General features: G+C 40.8%; 2 protein-coding genes across 3 annotated transcripts in view; one reads left to right on the top strand and one right to left on the bottom strand.

Annotated features, from left to right (window-relative positions):
• The window catches only part of LOC146521260 (polymeric immunoglobulin receptor-like), a 525,395-nt gene that overhangs the window by 42,246 nt on the left and 463,145 nt on the right, over positions 1-20,004 (bottom strand). The window lies entirely within an intron of this gene.
• On the top strand, positions 3,757-6,388 carry LOC146521282 (low affinity immunoglobulin gamma Fc region receptor II-like). Its single transcript, XM_085148889.1, has 5 exons — positions 3,757-4,210; positions 4,334-4,597; positions 4,677-4,922; positions 5,009-5,137; positions 6,357-6,388. The coding sequence occupies exons 1-5, from the start codon at positions 4,135-4,137 to the stop codon at positions 6,386-6,388; spliced, it is 747 nt and encodes a 248-aa protein (XP_085005015.1). The 5' UTR covers positions 3,757-4,134.

Raw genomic sequence — 20,004 nt, 5'->3', positions numbered from 1 at the left:
GAGAAGTGCGGAAGTGAGAGGCTTGTGAAATGGGACGGTCTAGCCTTCGTTGCGCTGTTCAGGTTGCCCAGCAACAATGATACTAATCGCGAGAAACGTTACATACAGCTTTGTTTGACAGAAATGAAGGAGAAAAACGTTTTGTTGGTCATTCATTTTTGTCATGACATCACTTTGATTAGTTGAGTATCTGAGGCTGAGACCACAGGACTGTAAAACATGATTGTTGGGCTTCATTTCTGTACTGAACAGTCATATAAGATTAGCTAGTAAATAACAATTAGCTAATGTTGTTCATGAGACTAAAGTCATCTCACTGTGGTAATGTAAATATAATATGGCCAATATTATAGTATTGTCAGATTATTATGATATATATATATATATATATATATATATATATATATATATATATATATATATATATATATATATCACTGACTTTCAGCTTGTTGTGTTTGTGGATATATGACCAGTGTTGGGGAGTAACGGAATACATGTACCGCCGTTACGTATTTAAAATACAAAATATGAGTAACTGTATTCCGTTACAGTTACTGTTTAAAAAGGTGGTATTTAGATTACAGTTACTTTGTTGAAATAAATGGATTACACGGCGGTACTTCCCTGTTTCATATTGTGGCGGGTCAGGACTGTTTGGGTTTTGTTTGACAGCTACGTTCTGTTGTTCCAGGCGGCAGCGTTACGGTTGCCATGGTTACAGGGTGACGCTCTCTATCTGCGTGTTTACTGGGTGAGAGAGCGCCTGTTGTTGTTGCTGTGCTAAGCTAACAGGCAGAATGCTACAGGTATAGCTCTAAAGAATGTAGCATCATGGGCAGTGTAGTCCGTGCTGCAGGGAGAATGGACTGCCATACACGTTATGTGTCTGTGAGCGAGGGAGGGAGAAAAAGGAAAAGTACGAGCTGTCATCGAGCAGAAACGGGAGCTGGAAGCATGTAAATATAATAATAACTACTGCAGCCAAGAAGAGAGCCTGACGAGCCCAGTTGTAAGTAAGCTATTAAGACTCGACTGTACACCGTGTTCGTGTTTTCCTCCAAAAACAATAAGTTCTGTTGGAGCAGCCTTTCAACGCCTCTCTCTGTCTCTGCTAGCAAAGTTGACCCAGACAACAAAGTAAAGCTAGTTTTCAGCTACGAGCCGACACAGAACCCACCGTATTAGCCAGAGGTCCCTTTACTACGGTTCGGAGCCGCGGACCTTCAGTAACAGTAATAAATCACAGCAATAGTACATTCATGTAGTTGTAAACAGCATGATAATATATTAAGTAATCCAAAGTATTCAGAATACGTTACTCTCAATGAGTAACGTAACGGAATACGTTACAGAATACATTTTGGGACATGTATTCTGTAATCTGTAATGGAATACATTTTAAAAGTAACCTTCCCAACACTGTATATGACTGACTTTAATTATCCATAAAATCATCAGATTCTCTGTAAGATTAAGGTCGACTATATGTATATTTAGAAGTAGTGGCTTTAAAACCAAGTTAACGCTGAAAGTACAAACATCACTAGTGTCACATAACTTTGCCGACATGTGGCCAACAGCAATGTTTTAATGTTCTTCATTATTAAACATTCGCACATGAATAAGTGACGTCATATTCAGTACTTACTTTTGACAGTTCACTTTTCGGCCGTTCCCTTCTGCCGTATTTTGCGGCAAAATTATCCACACCCACCGCGCGCTATGAATTGTGGGATATATGGGACCACGAAGCGTGCACCGGACCACGCTTGATATTTGGGGAAATCGATGGCGCATTTGGAGTATGCATTTCAAGTACACTTCGAATTGGGACAGCCGTCGTCGCGTGGCGGTGACGTGATCGCACTTGAAATGCGTACTTCAAGCGCGCATACCCTGAATTGGGACACAGCGATAGAGTCTCACCGAAACTAGAGCTCAGACTTCCTGGCAGAAGGAGAGAGGAGGCTGTAGGAGGAGCTGGAATCATGCAAAGGTTGATCCTTTAGGAGTCCTTTTACCTTCTGGTAGAAAAGAGGCGTGGCCACAGCTGGAATATGCAGACCATGGAGGGAGGACTCCTGTGAGTGAGCTCTGATATCTCACACTAATTTATGCTGTGAATTTATTTAAGTGTCCGTAAAAATGAAAAATGTCATTATCTCTGTTACACCTGACATCATAAGATGCTGCCGTTTGTGGACTTTAACAAAACTGTTCATGATGGAGACGGCTCATATCTGTCTCTCTCACTGAGGGGGACGTCCACTACATGTGTAGCAGCAATCTTCCGTCCTTCTTTGTCGCTTCTGCGGGACGTAACGTTTCTGACTCTGGCCTTTCTTAGATGGCTTTTATACCTTTGTCTCAAACACGAGGTGAATATAAAGGAGAAAGCATTTATTTGCTCCATACAAACCAAAAGTACAGTTAACATACTGTTAGTTTCTAACTAAGCAACAATAAACATCAACGGTCATAAAACTGTTGCTCCACGTCCTGCTTACTTGCTGAACCTTTCATCACCCGCTCGTGCCTCACACACCCGCTTCATGATACCTACCCACACTTTAAAACAAGCCAACAGATTAACAAAGCAGGACAAATTTGTGGAGCATATTATGTTACATTACAACATAAAACAATCAAGATTATAACTAGAAACTCAAATTAAAGATCATAAAAATACTTAAATATGGCCTAAACTGTCTAAGCTCCAACAGCATGGAAATGGATTTGTTCATCAACCAAACTACAGATCACTGAGAAAAGAGACAACTTTATTCTCTTTAACGTTTGTGAATAAACTCAGAAGTTTCACTGAGTATGATGTGATTTATTAATCCTCACATAAAACATTTAATGTTTTTAAATACACGGGCAATGGGACTGTCTGTATATTTCAGAATAGTTTTGTTAATGATTCATGCATCACTATCGCTGGTAGCGTAGTTGTACCAACTGTCTCTGTACTAACAAAGGAACAAGACAGCTTCAGAGGAAAATAAGTGAGTCCCCCACCTCTGTGTTTGAACCAATAGAAAGCTGGTGCTCAGAGGAAGAGGGCGGGCTTTACTTGGTGTCAGTGAGAGAAATGAAAAAAAGCTCAAATGAGTGAGAAGGACGATGAAGGAAACATCTGTGCTGTGTCTGCTCTGTAAGTAGAATCTCTGTGTTTGTTTGAATTCTTGTACTTTGACTGTCTGCTCTCCTGATAACTGATGATGGAGGAGAAGACATGAAAAACAAATCAGGCTGAATTCAAGTTCAAAACACCACGAGGACCAACTGCAGGTCTGAACTGACTTCTTTATCTTTGCTCAGGAGTCGAGGAAACACAGCAGGCAGTGAAAAGATCAAATCATTCACTCATTATATCAACACAGCTGGACAGTGTAACAGTAATACTTACAATTAGTGCACATTTTTCTCTATATCTCCACAGTGCACCTACAGTAGCAATACTGATGGTTTAAAGCGCTCTTAAGGTAAAAAGAAGCAGAGACTGTTTAAAATCTGTTTCTTGCCACAGAAAACTTGCAGTTGGTCAGTAACATGTCACATGTCAACCACTGACAGCTGGACTCCACATTTTCCTCAAAAATATGAACAATGAATGATGCTCTTTCTCCTTTTTTCAATCATCAATACTTTTTTTTTTTTTTAGGCAGCATGGTGGTTAGCACTGTTGCCGCACAGCAAGAAGGTTCTTAGTTCCTGATTGTGGAATTCTTAGTTCAATTCCACAATCAGGAATGTGTGGAGTTTGTGTGGGTTCTCTCCAGGTACTCAGGCTTCCTCCTACCGACCAAAAACATGCAGCTTGTGGTGATAGGTTAATTGATTAATCCAATTGATAAATTCATAGGTTGATGGTTGTCTGTCTCTATGTGTTAGACCTGCAACCTATCCAGGGTGTACCCTGCCTCTTGCCCTATGACAGCTGGGATAGGCTCCAGGACCCAACACAACCCTGAAAAGGATAATAATAAGCAAATGGATGGATTTTTTTTTTACTCTTTTGTCAAACTTTACTAAAATTTGTTTCTGGAATCAAATAGAAAATGAGCAGATATATCAGAGAGCGACGAGTTTGTGTGTTTGTCAGCTGTTTGTGTGGAGTTGTTCTTGATGTTCACCTCAAATCAACCTGAGTGTCATTTCTCTTTAGTTCTGATCTCACTGCTGAGCTGCACAACAAACCAAGGTCAGTAACCTTCTTCTGTCACAGTTTAAACCTGACAAATGCTCACTGATATGACCTGATGGGGTTCATGTTTCACAATGTAAAGTCTGACAGATCATCAGTTTTTCATTGCAACCCTCACAGCTCGTCTGACTGTGAGTCCCAGCAGCTCTCAGATCTTTGAAGGAGACTTTGTGTCTCTGAGCTGTGAGGAGGACGACAGCTCTGCTGGATGGACTCTGAGGAGAAACACAAGCAAACGACAGAGGACTCAGTGTGGAGATGGGTGGGGAAGATTAAATGGTTCTTCCTGTGACATCGGTTACATGTACCCACTGGACAGTGGAGTTTACTGGTGTGAGTCCAGAGAGGGTCCCATCAGTAACATGGTTAACCTGACAGTCACTGGTAAGCTGAGTGTGTGGAGTTAGTGTTGATGAAGCTGTGTGTAAATGGATGAAATGCTGTAGTTTGTCTCTGTGTTGAGGTGGATCAGTGATCCTGCAGAGTCCTGTCCTCCCTGTGATGGAGGGAGATGACGTCACTCTGCTCTGTAAAACAAAGACCACTCCCTCCAACCTCCCAGCTGCTTTCTATAAAGATGGCTCCCTCATCAGGAAGCAGCCTACAGGTCACATGACCATCCAGCATGTTTCCAGGTCTGATGAAGGCCTCTACAAGTGTGACATCAGTGGTCATGGAGAGTCTCCATCCAGCTGGATCACTGTCACAGGTGACACACTCACCTGTCTGTGTTTCTGCAGCTTTCAACATTCACAATGTGACGACAACTTAATGACTGTGTTTGCTTTATTTTAGAGAGAAACACACCACCTCCTGGTTCCCCTCTCATACCTGTGTTGTCATGTTTTGGATCAGTCTGTGTTGTGGTTCTACTGGTGTTACTGGTTCTGCTGGTGAGAACATGTGTTCACAGGAAACGTGAAGGTGAGACACAGACTTTATGGATTTTATAAATTCATTCATTTTAAATTGTGTTTGGTTTCGATGGACATGTTAACATTTACACACATTTGAAGGTTGAACATTTCAGCTTCACTTCACTTAAAGTTTTACATGTTTGTAAAACTTCCACATAAACTTTGATGTCAAGCCTTTTATTTCAGTAATAACCTACATGTCCTGTTAAAACTTTGTTTCTGATTTGAAACACAAATATAACTGACTCATGTTGAGGTTCACAATAGTTTAAACTCCTGTTATTTTTTTCTTGGATAACTATAACATGAGCGAGCCCAGTGTCTGCTCCATCAGTGAAAGATGGATGTAGGCACTGTGACGCTGCTTGGTAATATAATATAATATTTGAGGACATTTCCTTTGGCCTGGGTTTCAGGATGATGGGTAGAATTAGATTTATGTTTATGAGCACTATTTCTTCCTGTTATCATGTGATGGATGGTTTAAATTCAGTTATAAAATAGAAAAAAATATATTAAAAATGTTTAATTAAGCATTTTACTAATCTGCTGCCAGAATTTACCCCTGAAAGAGTTTAAATTAATACTTCTGTTTACACACTTAGTGATAGACTGTCTCCAGTGTTCATTTAGATTTCAAAGATCAAAACCAAATATAACCATGAATGTTTCCCTCTGTACTTACTGAGTGTTGTTCACTGTGAGCTGGACTGTGTGTTTCTGGTCTGTGGTTAACTGAAGCTAACAGCTCTGCAGTCGTCCAACATCCTGTTTCTGATAGAAAGGAAACAAACGGTAAACTCTGCACACAGACCATTAGTCTACAGATAAAACTCTAATACTTAATAAATTCTTTACAAATCCTACCATGTGAATTCATGGATTTTTTTTTCACATTCTGTCTCTCACAGTTGAAGTGTACCTCTGGTGCAAATTACTGACCTCTGTCATCATTTTAAGTGGGGGAACTTGCACAATTGGTGGCTGACTAAATACTTTTTTGCCCCACTGTATCTTCAAAATCTTTAATCCATGTTTTTTTTTTTTTTTTTTTTTTTTTTTTTTAAATTTTATGTGCCCATCCATGTCCTTTAGAATGAATCCTGTTTTCTTGTGACCCAGGACCCTTTGTTGTGTCACCACGACATCACTTTCATTCACCCCTCTTTTCTTATCCAGGCTTGAGATCGACAATGGCAGAGTTTTTTGTTTTGTTTTTGTTTTAGGTGTGTTTGTGGTGAAATTCAACCATTTGTGAAACAGAAAATTGTGAAAACATCAGTAAAATAGTCAGAATATGTAACAGTTCTTGTCCAACAATTAAGTTTTTTTTTTGTACACATCCTCTGTTGTGCAGAAAATCGTCCTCTACTCTGTTTGTCCATTGTGCTGAACAGCAGGACATTTTTCCTTTTCTTGAGCCAATAGGAGACTAGAGTTGCTTTTTCAGTGAAGGCAAACGCTGAAGATGTTACCTTCCTGCTCTTCTTCCAGCAAGAAGTTCAGAAGGAAGCTCAGGCTTGTTCTTTCTCACTATCCCTAACATGGTAAACTTCCTTTTGAGCAATTCCTCATCCAAGGCATGATACGTGAAAAAATTATTGCACGTGAAATTATGCACACACAGTCCTTCAGCCAAATCAACATCACTCTTTTGGCCAGGTCTTTCCAACTGTCCCCATATACACACCTCCCCTCTAAATTTGTCACCCGAAGGACAGTATTTTTAATCGATGGTGTCATAAAGATCTCAAGTGATGACTTGAGGTCCTCAACATGGCTGACTGCATACCTGGTGGGGCCTGGAACCATTTTGATAATATTAGAAGCACTAAGTCTCCACTGTTGTTTAAAGTTGGGAAAGGGACCATATTATCTTTACATTTTTGGAAGGCATTGTGTCTGCTGGTGACTGAGACAACAGGAGGGCCAACACTCTCATTCTCATTAGATTAAAATTCACAATCCTCTCTCTGACACATTCTCATCTATGTGACTTTCACCGTCAAAGAGTTGTGCCAAAACCTGATTGACAGTGAAGCTTTTTCAGACAGCACACATATTACAGAGTACACAATACAGCAAGAGTAGTAATTTAGATAGAGGGATGTCATGGAAGCTTTTATAAGTTTGCTACTCCCTAATTTTGGATGAGCTGTCAACTGTCAATGTCCTTGCAGGAAATTCCCTCCCACCACATGTGAAATATCAGTTCTAATTCAGCAGGGTCAAAATGACCCCGAGGATGATAGGAGGGTTTCTCACTATGATTTGTCCAATTTATTTTATATTGATTAGGGTAGACCACGGTGGGTTGTCACATTGTTACAGATAAACTAGAGGGCACTTGAATCAGTTTCTCACTAGCAAGCTAAAGACATAGAGCTAGATTAAGTAGCAGCTCTTATGTAGCTACATTACAATATTTATCAAGAGGTCAGTTGGGGGTGTTTATGTCACTGGTCCTGGGTTTGGTTGTGACACGTGTCACAACAGAGCACCTGAGGGTGAAAAATGTTTTTGCAGCTAGGGATGTAAAGACTGCGATATTTATCATTTCTTTGTTAGCAGAATAGTTTGTGTTGGTCCTTGAAGTATGGCTTCAGTGTGTGTCTGCAAAAACTGATCTCACAAACGGTGTACCCATGGCAATCCACTGGAGGAGCTCATTACAGGGTTGCTGGATAAAGACTAGCAACCTTTAAATTGAGATCACAGAAACTTTCCCCACCTGGAGGATTGAGCGTGTATCAAGACTTTAAATGGAGAACAGTTCAGACTCAGTTTGATATTGATGTAGTTCAGTTTGTTCTCACATGAGACTTCCTCACTATTACTCAGGTTAGCAAATCTCACACAAAATGACTGTTGAATGTCATTTAAAATGTGTTGGGAACCTGTCCTTTTTTAATAACATCAATGATTCATCACTAGAAAATACAGTCACGGTTGTGGAATCTGTTCTCAGTTGTTTTCATGACTTTAATAAAGGCAACATTATTAAAGTCTCTAAATTCCTTCGTTTCAGTGCACATAAAAAAATAATTCACAATAATTATCGCTGCTTCAAATTCATGGTTTAAAGAAACGATGTATTAGATGGTCAAAGGAGCTTGCAAAGAATTAGTATTAGATGGTGTTTATTTCTAAACTTGTCTCTAACTTAAAAGAAAAAATTATGAAAAATATTTTTTACTGAAACATAATTAATAGTTATTGGATGACTAACCCTGTCATGTAGTCAAAAACATAGTGTGCATTCATGTGGTGATGAAGGATTTGTCTGGTGCAATTTCAGAACAATAAACCAGCTCAATGTCCAAATGTGGCTCATCTCCCCACACAAGTTATCAGCAGGATTATTGAAATTTATTTGTTGATATGAGAGACTAAACAAAGCAAATGTCTTCTAGTGTAAAATATCATTCTGACTCTTCTGAAGTTCTGCATGTGAAACCACAGCAGCTCCTTCCTGTTGTTCACTTCTGCTCAGGCTAATAAAAGTGTTCATGCCATGTGATCATGTGTGCTTTGTGGTCTGTGGGGAAGTTTGTCAGTTCTAATTTAAAAGAGATGGCAGCTTTGTGGTCATCCACTTGTCTTTGTCTGGTTCCTCACCCAGGAACAATTTGCCATGGGAGACCCTACCAACAACGTCTCCTGACAACACAGAAACCCCACAGAACATACAAACCCCTCCACAACAATAAGAAAGTACATTTACAGAAGGTTGGCATATTTTGTGAAAGTTGAGATTTGTGCGGTATTGAACACTGTCCAAAACTGGTGCCCGATAAGCAAGCAAATAATGCAGAAAATAGACTGTCAGTCTGCATCGAGACCAGTTTTTAATCAACAGAGCTCTGCAGGAAGGGCTATTTAATCGTGGTGAAAGCAAAACAGCCAAAGTAAGAGAGAATTAATTACAATGTTTTTCAAATGTGAAGCAGAGGCATGGTCTTCTTTTGCTGCTGGTTCATTGAATTTTGGATGGTGACTGATGACACATCGCAGTTTCAGGATTTGTGAGATGTCTGCCAGACAGCACCCAATGGCATGTCGGTGTGCGTGTCCTCGGGTGAACGAGCCACACTTTGTGTTTACATCTTTTTGCAAAATCTGTTTACCTGTTCTTTAATCATTTGCTATTTCAGCTGTTTGGTGGATGTTGAAATGGTTTTGTGAGCTTAGTTGAGATTTTGACATTTCTGTGGATACCACATGTCTCTATATTTAAATAACAGATCGGGCGGTACATCTCTTTAACCCAGATGTTTTCCATTTCAACCCAGCAACCGGGAGCATTGGGATTAAAGAGACTAACAGTTTATTGCTTATTTGCTTTGTGTAGCACGAATGACCATAATGGGTGTTTGCTGCTGTAAAATCCAGAATTTCTACTTGTGCTTGTTTGTAGGAGCAGATCAAACGAGTTAAGATTTATAAATCCTAACTATAAATTCTAATTATAACCTTTTTGTTCTTCACAATTGCAGGAAATCAAAACGGGTATCACTTTAGCCAGTTCCTAATTTTATAAATTCTGCATTTAGCTGTGCAGTCTCTAATACCAATGAAATGCAGCAAGATGCTCATTTTATGTGTTCCCTTATTTCTTCACTTTCTCCTGACAAAAAACAAGGAACAAATTAAGGAGGGGTACCTCTCGATTGGCAGACAAGGGTGGTGCTTTTCATCTTCAAGAAGGGGGATCGGAGGGTGTGCTCAAACTAGAGGGGGATCACACTCCTCAGTCTCCACCTGGAAAGTCTATGCCTACATCCTGAGATGAGAGTCCGTCTGTTAGTCAAACCTCGGAAACAGAATGAAAAATGCAGTTTTGTCCCAGGCGTGGAAGACTGGACCAGCTCTTTACACTCTCGAGGATATTTGAGGGGCATGGGAGTTTGCCCAACCAGTCTACATTTATTTTGTGGAGAAGGTATTTGACCATGTCCGATCTTGGGGGTCCTGTGGATGTGCTTTGGGAGTATGCAGTGTCTAACCCACTGATGGACTCCAGGGCTACTCTTTTTTTCTTTTTCTTTTTTTTATTGCTTCTGTTCAAAATTTTTATGGACAGAATTTCTAGGCATAGGCAAGTGGCATAGCTATCTCTGCTCTTTGCAGATGATGTGGTTCTGTTAGCTTCATCAGGCTTCATCAGGTGGTAGGCCATGGTCCTAAACTGGAAAATGATGAAGTGCCCACTACAGGTCAGGGATGAGTTCCTGCCCCGAGTGGAGGGATTTATGTATCTCAGGGTCTAGTTCACGGCCAAGGGGAACAGGGTGTGGGATCGACAGATGGATAGGTGCTGCGGCTGCAGTGATGCGGATGCTGTACCGGTCTGCCTTGGTGAAAAGAGAGACTATCTCAAATACTTGGTCCAGTTTTACTCCTCATTCAAAAGGCATGTACACTTGGGTAGTTCACAGGGAAGGATCTCTATAAATAGCAATGGCGGCAAGGGCAGCACCTAGCAGACCACTTTTGAAGTCGCTAGAAATCCAAGCATTTGCACACACTTCAAGCTTGTCAGAAGTTGCTAAAGTTATATCCTAACATTGAGAAAGGCAACACTGGGCTGCTAAAGTAGAGCAATGCAGCCCAAAGCAACTGGTGTAAAGCACTCCTTACAAACACTTTTCCCAGTGATGATGGAAGAGTATAGAAAGTAGAGCTCAGGGTCACCAAGCAAGGCTGAGACAAAAGGTTCCTGAGGTCTGTCTTGTTTATGCCTTGAAAAGCAAAGAGCAGTAGAACCGTATGTGTTGTAGACATTCTAGTAGCTTGATGTTCTCTGCTATTTACCAGCAGAAGGCTTAGCTTTGCTAACTGCTTAACAGTATGCCCAGGCGCGCTAGGGGTTTTATGACCCCACCAATAATGAGATCCAGCCAATATAACCCCCCAATAAAATTATTAATTATGGTGCATAAATAGTTTGTTGTTCTTTAATCATTTCAATTACTGCCAGCAAAATGTTTAATCATCTATTCATGTAAACTGCTTTTCCCTGTGAGACAGTCACTTCTCACCGCTATGAGCTGCTTCAGCAATACCGAAAAAACAGCAATATGGTATATCGATGATACTGAAGTTTCGCCTATCCCATTCTTCTTATAAGTGGTGTTGGAATTACCAAGAAATGCACTGCTGGCTCTGTTGTGCTGGCTCTGGGTCCATTGTGTAACTGACGCCACCAACATTACCAGGACGCCTACATTAGAGCCTCTTATTGCGTGTTTTGTTTGGGTTTCCAGCAATCAGAATCAGAGAAACTGTATTCATCCCAGATGGAAATTGAGTAAAATAAAAAAGGTGGCCACAAGTCATACTCAAACCGGCCACTCTCAGCCATGCAATATATGATAGATGCCCATCCAACTGAGCTAAACCTACACCAGACTGTGGTGCAGGTCACCAAACTGGAGAAGGCATAGAGAGGGGATAGCCTAACTAACATATGAAACCAGAAATGACCGCTGTGTATTCCGTTACTCCCCAACACTGTTTGTAGGCTTATTGTTTACAAAAAGATGTAGTCTATGACGGCAATGGTAGGTTGAGGATTAACATAAACATCTGGTTAGCTGTTCTTTAGCTTATCTGCAAAAAATGTAAATGTAAAATAATTGCAATGTAAGGAAAAGGAATTTTTTTTTTTTTTCCCTATTTGTTGACGTCTGCCACCATAAATCGTTGACGATAGCATTTAGCAATGACGTTAACAATGTGCCGTATATATGGGGAAGGGGCTTACTGATGATGCAGTTGGGTGGAAGGGGGTTGGCAGCGTGCTGTGCTGTGTGCATGTAGGGAGTGGGTTAGTATATGCAATCCAATCATTTAAGATATAGTCATTTCAGAGAGTGGCAAGTTTTCTTGCCATGTTTACCACAGGGACTTGAGCCCCATGTCAGGAACCAAACACAGATGACGGGGACAGAGAAAGATTTGATGTTTCAGATATCATCTGCACAAAGCCTGCACAACCTGATCCTGAGTTTATAGCAGTGCAGAAGCAAGCTAAATGTGTGTTATCTTTAAAAAAAAAAGTTTCACAACTTTTCCTTGGTTGCATTACAGTGCCACTTTACAAGGGGTTCTGTGTTTTTACTGGTCCAAATTTATTCAAATCAGTCAACATTTGCAAGCAAGTGTGAGCCTGCCTTTGTGAGTGCAGGCTTTAGAAATTGGAAAAAGGCTCTCTTCAGGTTCTAGGGATATGCAGAAAATCAGGTACACATCCATGCCATGAACATCTGTGCTCAAAAAGGAAACACTGTAGCTTCACAGCTACAAGTAGAGTTTCAATCAGAATGCAAAGATCGAGACCAAGAGGTCTCATTCCCCACTGTCCTTTAACCACCATGATAGATGCACAGACTCATGTTAGTGTGAAGTTGATGAGCTTCTCACTGCAGTGTGTTTGTCTAATAATAGTGTTCATGCTGTGAGAACGTTTGCTTTGAGCTCTGTGGTGAAGAGTGTCAGTGTGCATTTCTCAGAAACTCCAGTTCTTTGTGGTGACTCAGTGTTTCACAGCAGAGGTGTTAGGATGGAAAAACTGTGAAAAGATACTGCGGTTTATAAAAAGGCAACACTTAATATCTTCAAAAAGCCACATAAAACTAAATAATGTGTAATAATATCACAGCACTGTTGCAGTTGTGCCTGCAGTAATTTTAATGTGTTTATTGCACAGAGACTGATTCAGCTGTGGTCTACTCAGCAGTGAGAACTGAATACGTCCGTTATGGACAAACCACCATCAGAACAAGGAGGCCCAGGTACAGCTGCTCTTTATCTTTGACTGTGGAAAGAGACAAGCTAGCTGCTCACTGTTCACAGCCATTGTGCTAAGCTAACCACACCATTACTCAAGCTCAGACCTGTGGAGGATAAGACACATCAAGCTGTATAGGGCAGAGCAGGAGAACAGGGAGACACTTAGAAAATCCAAAATTTCAAAATAAAAAGCTAAGTGCAGGAAAAACTCTGAAACACTGCTGATGTCATTTTAAAATGGAACAAAACTGAAAGGAAAAAACAAATTTCTGCCAACCTGATTTTTTTTTAAGTGTTTAAAATTAACATTTTTTTAAATTAAAAATAAAAAGAGAAATAAGAGAAATAAAGTCACAAATAAAGTGATAAAGTCATAAGATTTGAACTAAAAAATATTAACTGCTGTGAGTGAGCAAGATGTCAAACAAGACAAATATCAGAATATTTGGGTGAAGTCCCAGTTATCAGCAGACCATCCAGGTACACAGTGCACTACATGTAGCCATACTAATCAGAAGGTCGGTGGTTCGATCCCAGGCTGCCTCCTGGCTGCATGCCAAATATCCTTGGGCAAGATACTAACCCCATGTTTGGGGTTAGTATCTTCAAAGCTTTTCTTCTCTTGAACAAGAGAAGAAAAGCTTTGAAGAAACCTCAGATAATGATGTAGAAACCCTTTGTGTCTCATGTGATGAAGGATGTGTTATAATTTATGAAAGAGGATGACAGAGGTCAGAGGGAGGAAAATATGAGCTTTATTAGCTGGAAGTCAAACTCAGTCAGTGAAACCAAGAACAGCGAGACATAACTGAAGTAAAACAGGGAACAGACGAGGCGGAGGGAGGACAGACAGGGAACACAGAGGGAACTTTGACAAACTCAAAGTAAGAACTGAAGCTGAGAGAAAGAAACACTAAACCCACACTAGAAGAAACCACATGTACAAAGTTAAAGATCAGCACAGATCTGTGGGCTCCAGGTTTGAAGAAGCAGTTAAAGTGTGAGCACCGTGGAAGCTCTGTGATTTGTATCTGAGCTGGTTCCCAGTAAAGTCTGAACTGGGACTGTGTGATGCAGAGAGGTGGAGATTGGAGGTCTTGATTGAACTGCAAAGCTTGTAATCATGTTTCCTGTTGTTTGAACTGTGTTTGTGTTCAGACTTTAAACCAGAGCCAGACGTCGTCTACTCTTCACTGAAGTAGTCCACCAGTCCAACCACTGACATCCAGCTGCTGGTCTTTAACTGGTCCCCCCAGCACCTCAGACCAGAGGACATCCACATGTTACAGATTTTACATGTAACAGATGTTTTGTGTCCTTTTTAGCACTGAATTAGACTCTGATGACCCAGAACTACTTACTGGAAGTCAGTTCATTGACTTGATGTTTGTTGGCTTTTGTTCCCACAGCAGTGAGCAGTTTCTCTGCAGGATTAATAAACTACAAATACAAAATTTAACTTGTTCCTGTTTGGTTGTGGCTAAATGACACACCTCTCTTCACTGATGAAAACAAAGAATAAATACTAAACCACCTCAACCTAAAAACAGCCAGAGCATCTATCACTTCTACCTCTTAAAGTCAATAAAGAGTTCTTTTACTGATGGCATGAAGTTGGCTTTAATGTTAGTTGTAAGGTCTTGGGGTTGTTACAGCTTCACCTTGATCACAAACTACGCCACCGTCGAACTAAAACATAACATAAAATTCAATGAAATAGTAAGACGAGTGAAATAAAGACATAACATGATCTATATAACATACAAACATGCCTCGCTGGCTGAGCCATGCTTTGAGGCAGAAATGAGCTCTTTACAGATACTTTTAAGAAACAACTTTCTCTGAATTAAATTGGCTTCTCTTGCTTCAACTTGCCATGGGCGCAGTAGCGATTTTAGATACGGGCGACACGGGCAGTTGCCCGGGGGGGCATCGGTAAAAAAAAAATGCTTGTACTCATGCTGCCCCGACATCATGCGAACCCATATTGGGAATGGCACAGGCACCGATCGATTTTCTATCGCCCATGGGAGTAAGGGCGCCCTCCGTTTTGCGAGGTGCGCCTGCTGCTTGCGGCACAGGGAGGAGAGGGCGGGGCGGCGGGGGATTGGCTGGAGCAGCAAAAATTACCAACTCTCAAAATTACAAATTACGGCGGGGGATTCTCTGGCTGGCTGGGGCAGCATCTAATAACCAGCTCGCAAAATAAAACAAAATAAAAACAAATCAACAAACACGAAAACACCAGACATCATGATACAGACTTATAATTTGCACCGATGTTTTTTCGAAATTCTGTATGCAAGTGAGCGAGAGCCCTCGGTGCGACTGCTCGCTGCTGAAGTCAAAGTAAACTTTATTGTCATCTCCGCTACATACAGTCCAGTATATAGAGAGACGAGACGATGAGGCTCCAGTTACAGCAGTGCAAGAAAACAAACAATAAATATTTAAGAGTAAAAAAAATAAATATACACTTTAGGACTCGGGGTAAAGGGATCAATAACAATTTAAAATGTATATTTTATATTTTGTTCATTTAAAGTCTCACACACAACCCGTTTTTAAAGTTAAAAAAAGAGAAAAGAAGAGGAGTGTAGCGACTTCCACAGTCGCTAGAGGCCGGGGATGGAGCCTGCCGATTTGCCTGACGCGCTGTCAACTTTACGCAGTAATGGAGAGGTGGAATTGCTTGCTTGTTTATTAAAGTGCTTGAAAAGTTTACAGAGCAATGTGATCGGCTCGCGATTCAAACTCTTAAAACATCACAGGCTCTAATGCAACAAGGGGAAACTCGTTGTGCTGCGGTCAACAAAAACTACGGCTACCCAGCCCTCCTCTCTGTCAAAAGCAAACCAGTGAATGACCGACTGACAACGCCCTCTTAATGTCGCCGCTAGCATCCACGTGACTCCTGTTACACATTACCATAGCAACCAAACAAATAAAACCCGGTGATCTTTAAAATTCAATACATTTAATTATGGCTCCTACAAGGAGGAACGAGCAAAAGACACAGGTAAGCAGATGTGTCATTGGATAATGGCAGGTCATGTATCCTAAAACATTAACAATCAGAATACTTTCTTAATCCCTAAGGAAATTATGTGGGTTACAGTTCCTCCAAGGAGAAATGGTACAAATAGTAACAGTAACAGACTAAACTCCAAACAATATATACAATAATATAAAATTAATTAGTCAGTGTCAATTGTTGATTTGTCCTGTTCTCATTGTATGACGAAGTATGATGTTTAGTAGCCGTTTGCATACTATGCATACTCTCTCCCTCTTCATATGTATGTGTGTGTGTGTGTGTGTGGGGGGGGGGGGGGGCAGAGGGGGCTAGGACCGCCACTGCATGGGCGTGCACATCAACATGGGCGTGCATCTCCCTCAGGTGCACCAGTGGAACCAACATGCAGTACAATGGTTCCTACGTGAGAATTTTCACAATAAATGACCTAATGGCATATAAAATATGCATAGTGCAAAACAAAATACATTAACTGAAAGTAAGGCAGTAAAAGCATCATTCAGTGTCTTTAAACCACACAGAGAAGCTTCAGTGCAGGATGTTTGTGTTTGTGACTGAAACTTTTAGAACTTTAAAGTTCTAGAAAAGCTTATAAGTGAAAAACTGAAATATTTTTTGGATAAAATTTCAGTTCTTTCCCAACATCAGTCGGGATTCAGAAAAAATCACAGCACATTACCTGCTGGTATTAATGTGTTTAATGTGATTTTTGATTCAAAGGACTGCAAAAAATATGTGCTGCTCTTTTTCTTGACTTCTCAAAGGCGTTTGATACAGTTGACCATGTCCATGTCATTTCAGTAAATAGACTAAACAGTATTGGTCTATTTCTAAATGCTATAAGTTGGTTATCAAATAATTGTCAGCAAGAACACAGTGTGTCCATGCTACTGGGTCTTCTTCCACTTTTCTCCCAGTATACAAAGGAGTTCCACAGGGCCATTGCTCTTTTCTCTTTACATAATGTCATGGAATTTTTCTGATGAATAAAATCTGCAACACGAAAGAGCTGTGGTCAAGCTATTTATTACTGCATGCAGGAGAGCAAAAATGCACAACAAAGCATCACAGGTCTAAGTTATGAGCACTGTCCCCTTGGGGCATCTCCGTTCCTTTTTTAAACCCTCACACAAAGCTCTCCGTATCTTCCCAGTTACAATAGATTTCTGTCTCACGGGTTGCTAGACGGCAGAGAGCAACTCCCACTATCTTTTCCCAGAAGCTGGTCCTCTTGGAAGTATTGTCCATCTAACAGTTAGTAGATAACACAGTGAAACATTGTTAAGCAAAGTTAAGCAGTTTTCACAAGGTCAGGTTGACACTAGGGATAGGTATCGTTTAGGTTTTATCCGATACCGGTGCCAAACCGGTACTTTTGAAACAGTGCTCAAACTGGTGCTTAAAGAATGGAAAACACAAACTTTGTCCAAAAACTTCTCCTGTTTAGCTGTTTTTTTGTAAAAAGATAACAATTTTGGCCTTTTCTGCAGCTATGGGGCATATATGGTTTCACTCTTGGCTGGAAGCAGCTTAAACAATGGAAAATACACCAATTTTGTCTAAAAACCTCTCATGTTTAACTGTTTTCCACTTTTTCTTTGGTCATTTTAGCCTTTTTGGCCAGGGTGAAGGGAGTATCTGCCATCAAACAAGAAGACAGCCGCATGTAGCTATGATGATGTTTGCTAGTTCACCTTACATGCATTAATGTAATAACGTGGTTAGCCTACTCAACGTAAATTACACACGAACAACATTAAGCTACTCACGCAGAGAAGAACGGCTGCTGCTGCATCATCATCCTCATCATTTCTGCTACACTGGCAGGGCTAGGGGCCAGGACTCTCCTCTTCGGGTTTTTGGGGGATGTTGCTAACTCCGGGTCCAATAACAGGCACCACACCTGCAGTAGATGTGCTCGGTGTGAGGTCTCGCAGCAAGCTATCAAATACGGTGCATTTCTCGGCTTTTAACAAAATGCTATACATCGCCAGGTGTTTCATCAGATTTGAGGTGTTACCTCCTTTGACAGTATCACAGTATCAGCTTAAAGCACTTGTTGCAGCTGCTGAGTTTGCATCTTTTGCTGTGAAGTACAGCCAGACTTTTGACCGTTTCACCTTGGGCATTTTTAATCTGTAGCTCTGCTCTAAAAGAACGTACGTACCTGGACCCGCCTACTATACTTGGAAAGGTAAAATGATTGGCTAGAATCTGAAGTGTATGACATCTCAGGAAAACAAAGCACCAAAATGTGTGCTGCTTTTCGGTCTGGTTACTACTGTTTATGTCAGAACCGGTGCCATATTGGCACCGAATACCGGTACCCATCGCTAGCTGACACATACACATACTTCATCTAAGGTAACAAATGTTATACTAATTCATACAGTGAGATGCCAAACACATAAATCTAAATGTGAGGATATACTAGACTATTTCCCATAACAATAACCAACCTTTGTGATAATTTATCTGTTACGGCCCCTGGCTTCGGAGTAAGTAGGCCAGCCTTCCTGTTTGGAAATTCCAGCGTTCCAAGGCTCACAGATGATTGGCCAGCCAGGGACCTGTGCCCCCACCTGCATTGATCAGTTTGAGAGTCTTATTATATTTTCCAAATGAGGAAAACAGCAAACACAACTCCTGCTGCTCCCGAGCAGACTACAATCATTGCACTAGACATGCTTCAACATGTTTAAGACACACCTTTATTCTCAGTGGAGTCGTTACCTGTGTGCTAAAGGTCTAAAGGTCTCTCCTTTTCATTGTTAGGAGAAGAAAACTTAAACGAGTCACACATGTGAATTACAAAGACTGTTTCACTGTGACTGCAGAAAGTTTCATTTACTGTCTTAGATTTAAGATTTAAGATGTGCACATACAGAGGTCACTTTATAATCTTGCAGCTCTCACAGAGTCTAAGTCCTCAGAGTCCTCTGCACAGTGCTCAGGGATTTCCTTATCTTTCATGTTGTCCATCTGTTTGAATTCAAGCATCATCATCAATAACTGAGTGTCTGACAGCCTCAAACAACCAGAGCCTGAAAATAAAAAGCCTCTATGAGTATATTTAAAATTGTCATTTACTTTATTTTCTGAGTTTTATTATTTTGTCTTTTCTTAAATTAGTTTTCAAAGCTGTAAAGTCGAGTGCAGGGGTGTCAAACACAAGGCCCGGGGGCCAGAATTGGCCTGGCAAAGACTCCCAATCAGCACAATGTAAGTTTTTTGGAGATTGTGAAGGAGGTGTTGAACTTTTAGCTGTGTTTACAGATTTTCCTGTTGATGAAGACCTCTGCCATGGCCACTCATACTAAACCAAATGAATGAAATATATATTTTTTACGGTCAGGAAAACTTACAGTAGCTTTAAAATCTTGGTAAAGAGAATCAGTTTGCTCCTCTGTGCTATAAATATGTTAAACTGAATTTCCTATAAAATAAAATGATGGCAGTCGTGAAAAGTTTCTTATTTAAATCCCGTTCTCAACTCTTGGCTTGGATGTTTATTTATTTCCATCCTTGTTCCATCCCTCAGGTCCACAGAGATGAGGACCTGAGGGATGAGAAAATGTGAATAAGGAGTCAAAGTGTGTGCAGAGAGCCGTCGTGCACTTGATAACATGACAACAGGACGGCCCAGAGGCCGACACAAAGCTGTGACTGTTTATCTGCATGTCTCAAACACTCCTCCATTTTGTCTGCAGGCTGAGTGATCTGACTGAGCTCAGTCTTCATTTTCTACAGGGAGACGCTCAGAGAGGCTTTCAGTTTCATTTCACAGGAACAGCTTTGCTTCTGTTTTGCATGCAGGTGCTGCACAGAGCACATCCTGTTTAGTCTGACTGCAGCTCAGAAAAAAGGCAGCTGATCAGCTGATTCAGTAGGTCAGCAGTTTGCATAATTTTCATCTATACAAACACCAAACAAAGTCCTGTACACAGTGTGTTTGGTACACTGAGTGTGGGATATCTGTGAAGGTTCTCAGTCATCCAGGTCATCATAGTATTTGGACCTTAGAAAGAAAAGCGTCTAGACTT

Source organism: Neolamprologus multifasciatus, chromosome 3 (assembly GCF_963576455.1).
Source record: "Neolamprologus multifasciatus chromosome 3, fNeoMul1.2, whole genome shotgun sequence".
Lineage (NCBI taxonomy): Eukaryota > Metazoa > Chordata > Actinopteri > Cichliformes > Cichlidae > Neolamprologus > Neolamprologus multifasciatus.
Note: the sequence above shows the minus strand (reverse complement) of the source record. Positions and strands in the feature narration are given on the sequence as shown.

Coding starts and splice junctions, on each gene's coding strand:
- LOC146521282 (XM_085148889.1), top strand. CDS start 4,135: ATGTTCACCTCAAATCAACCTGAGTGTCATTTCTCTTTAGTTCTGATC. Junction 4,211..4,333: donor GAGCTGCACAACAAACCAAG/GTCAGTAACCTT, acceptor CAACCCTCACAG/CTCGTCTGACTGTGAGTCCC. Junction 5,138..6,356: donor TGTTCACAGGAAACGTGAAG/GTGAGACACAGA, acceptor TTTTTGTTTTAG/GTGTGTTTGTGGTGAAATTC.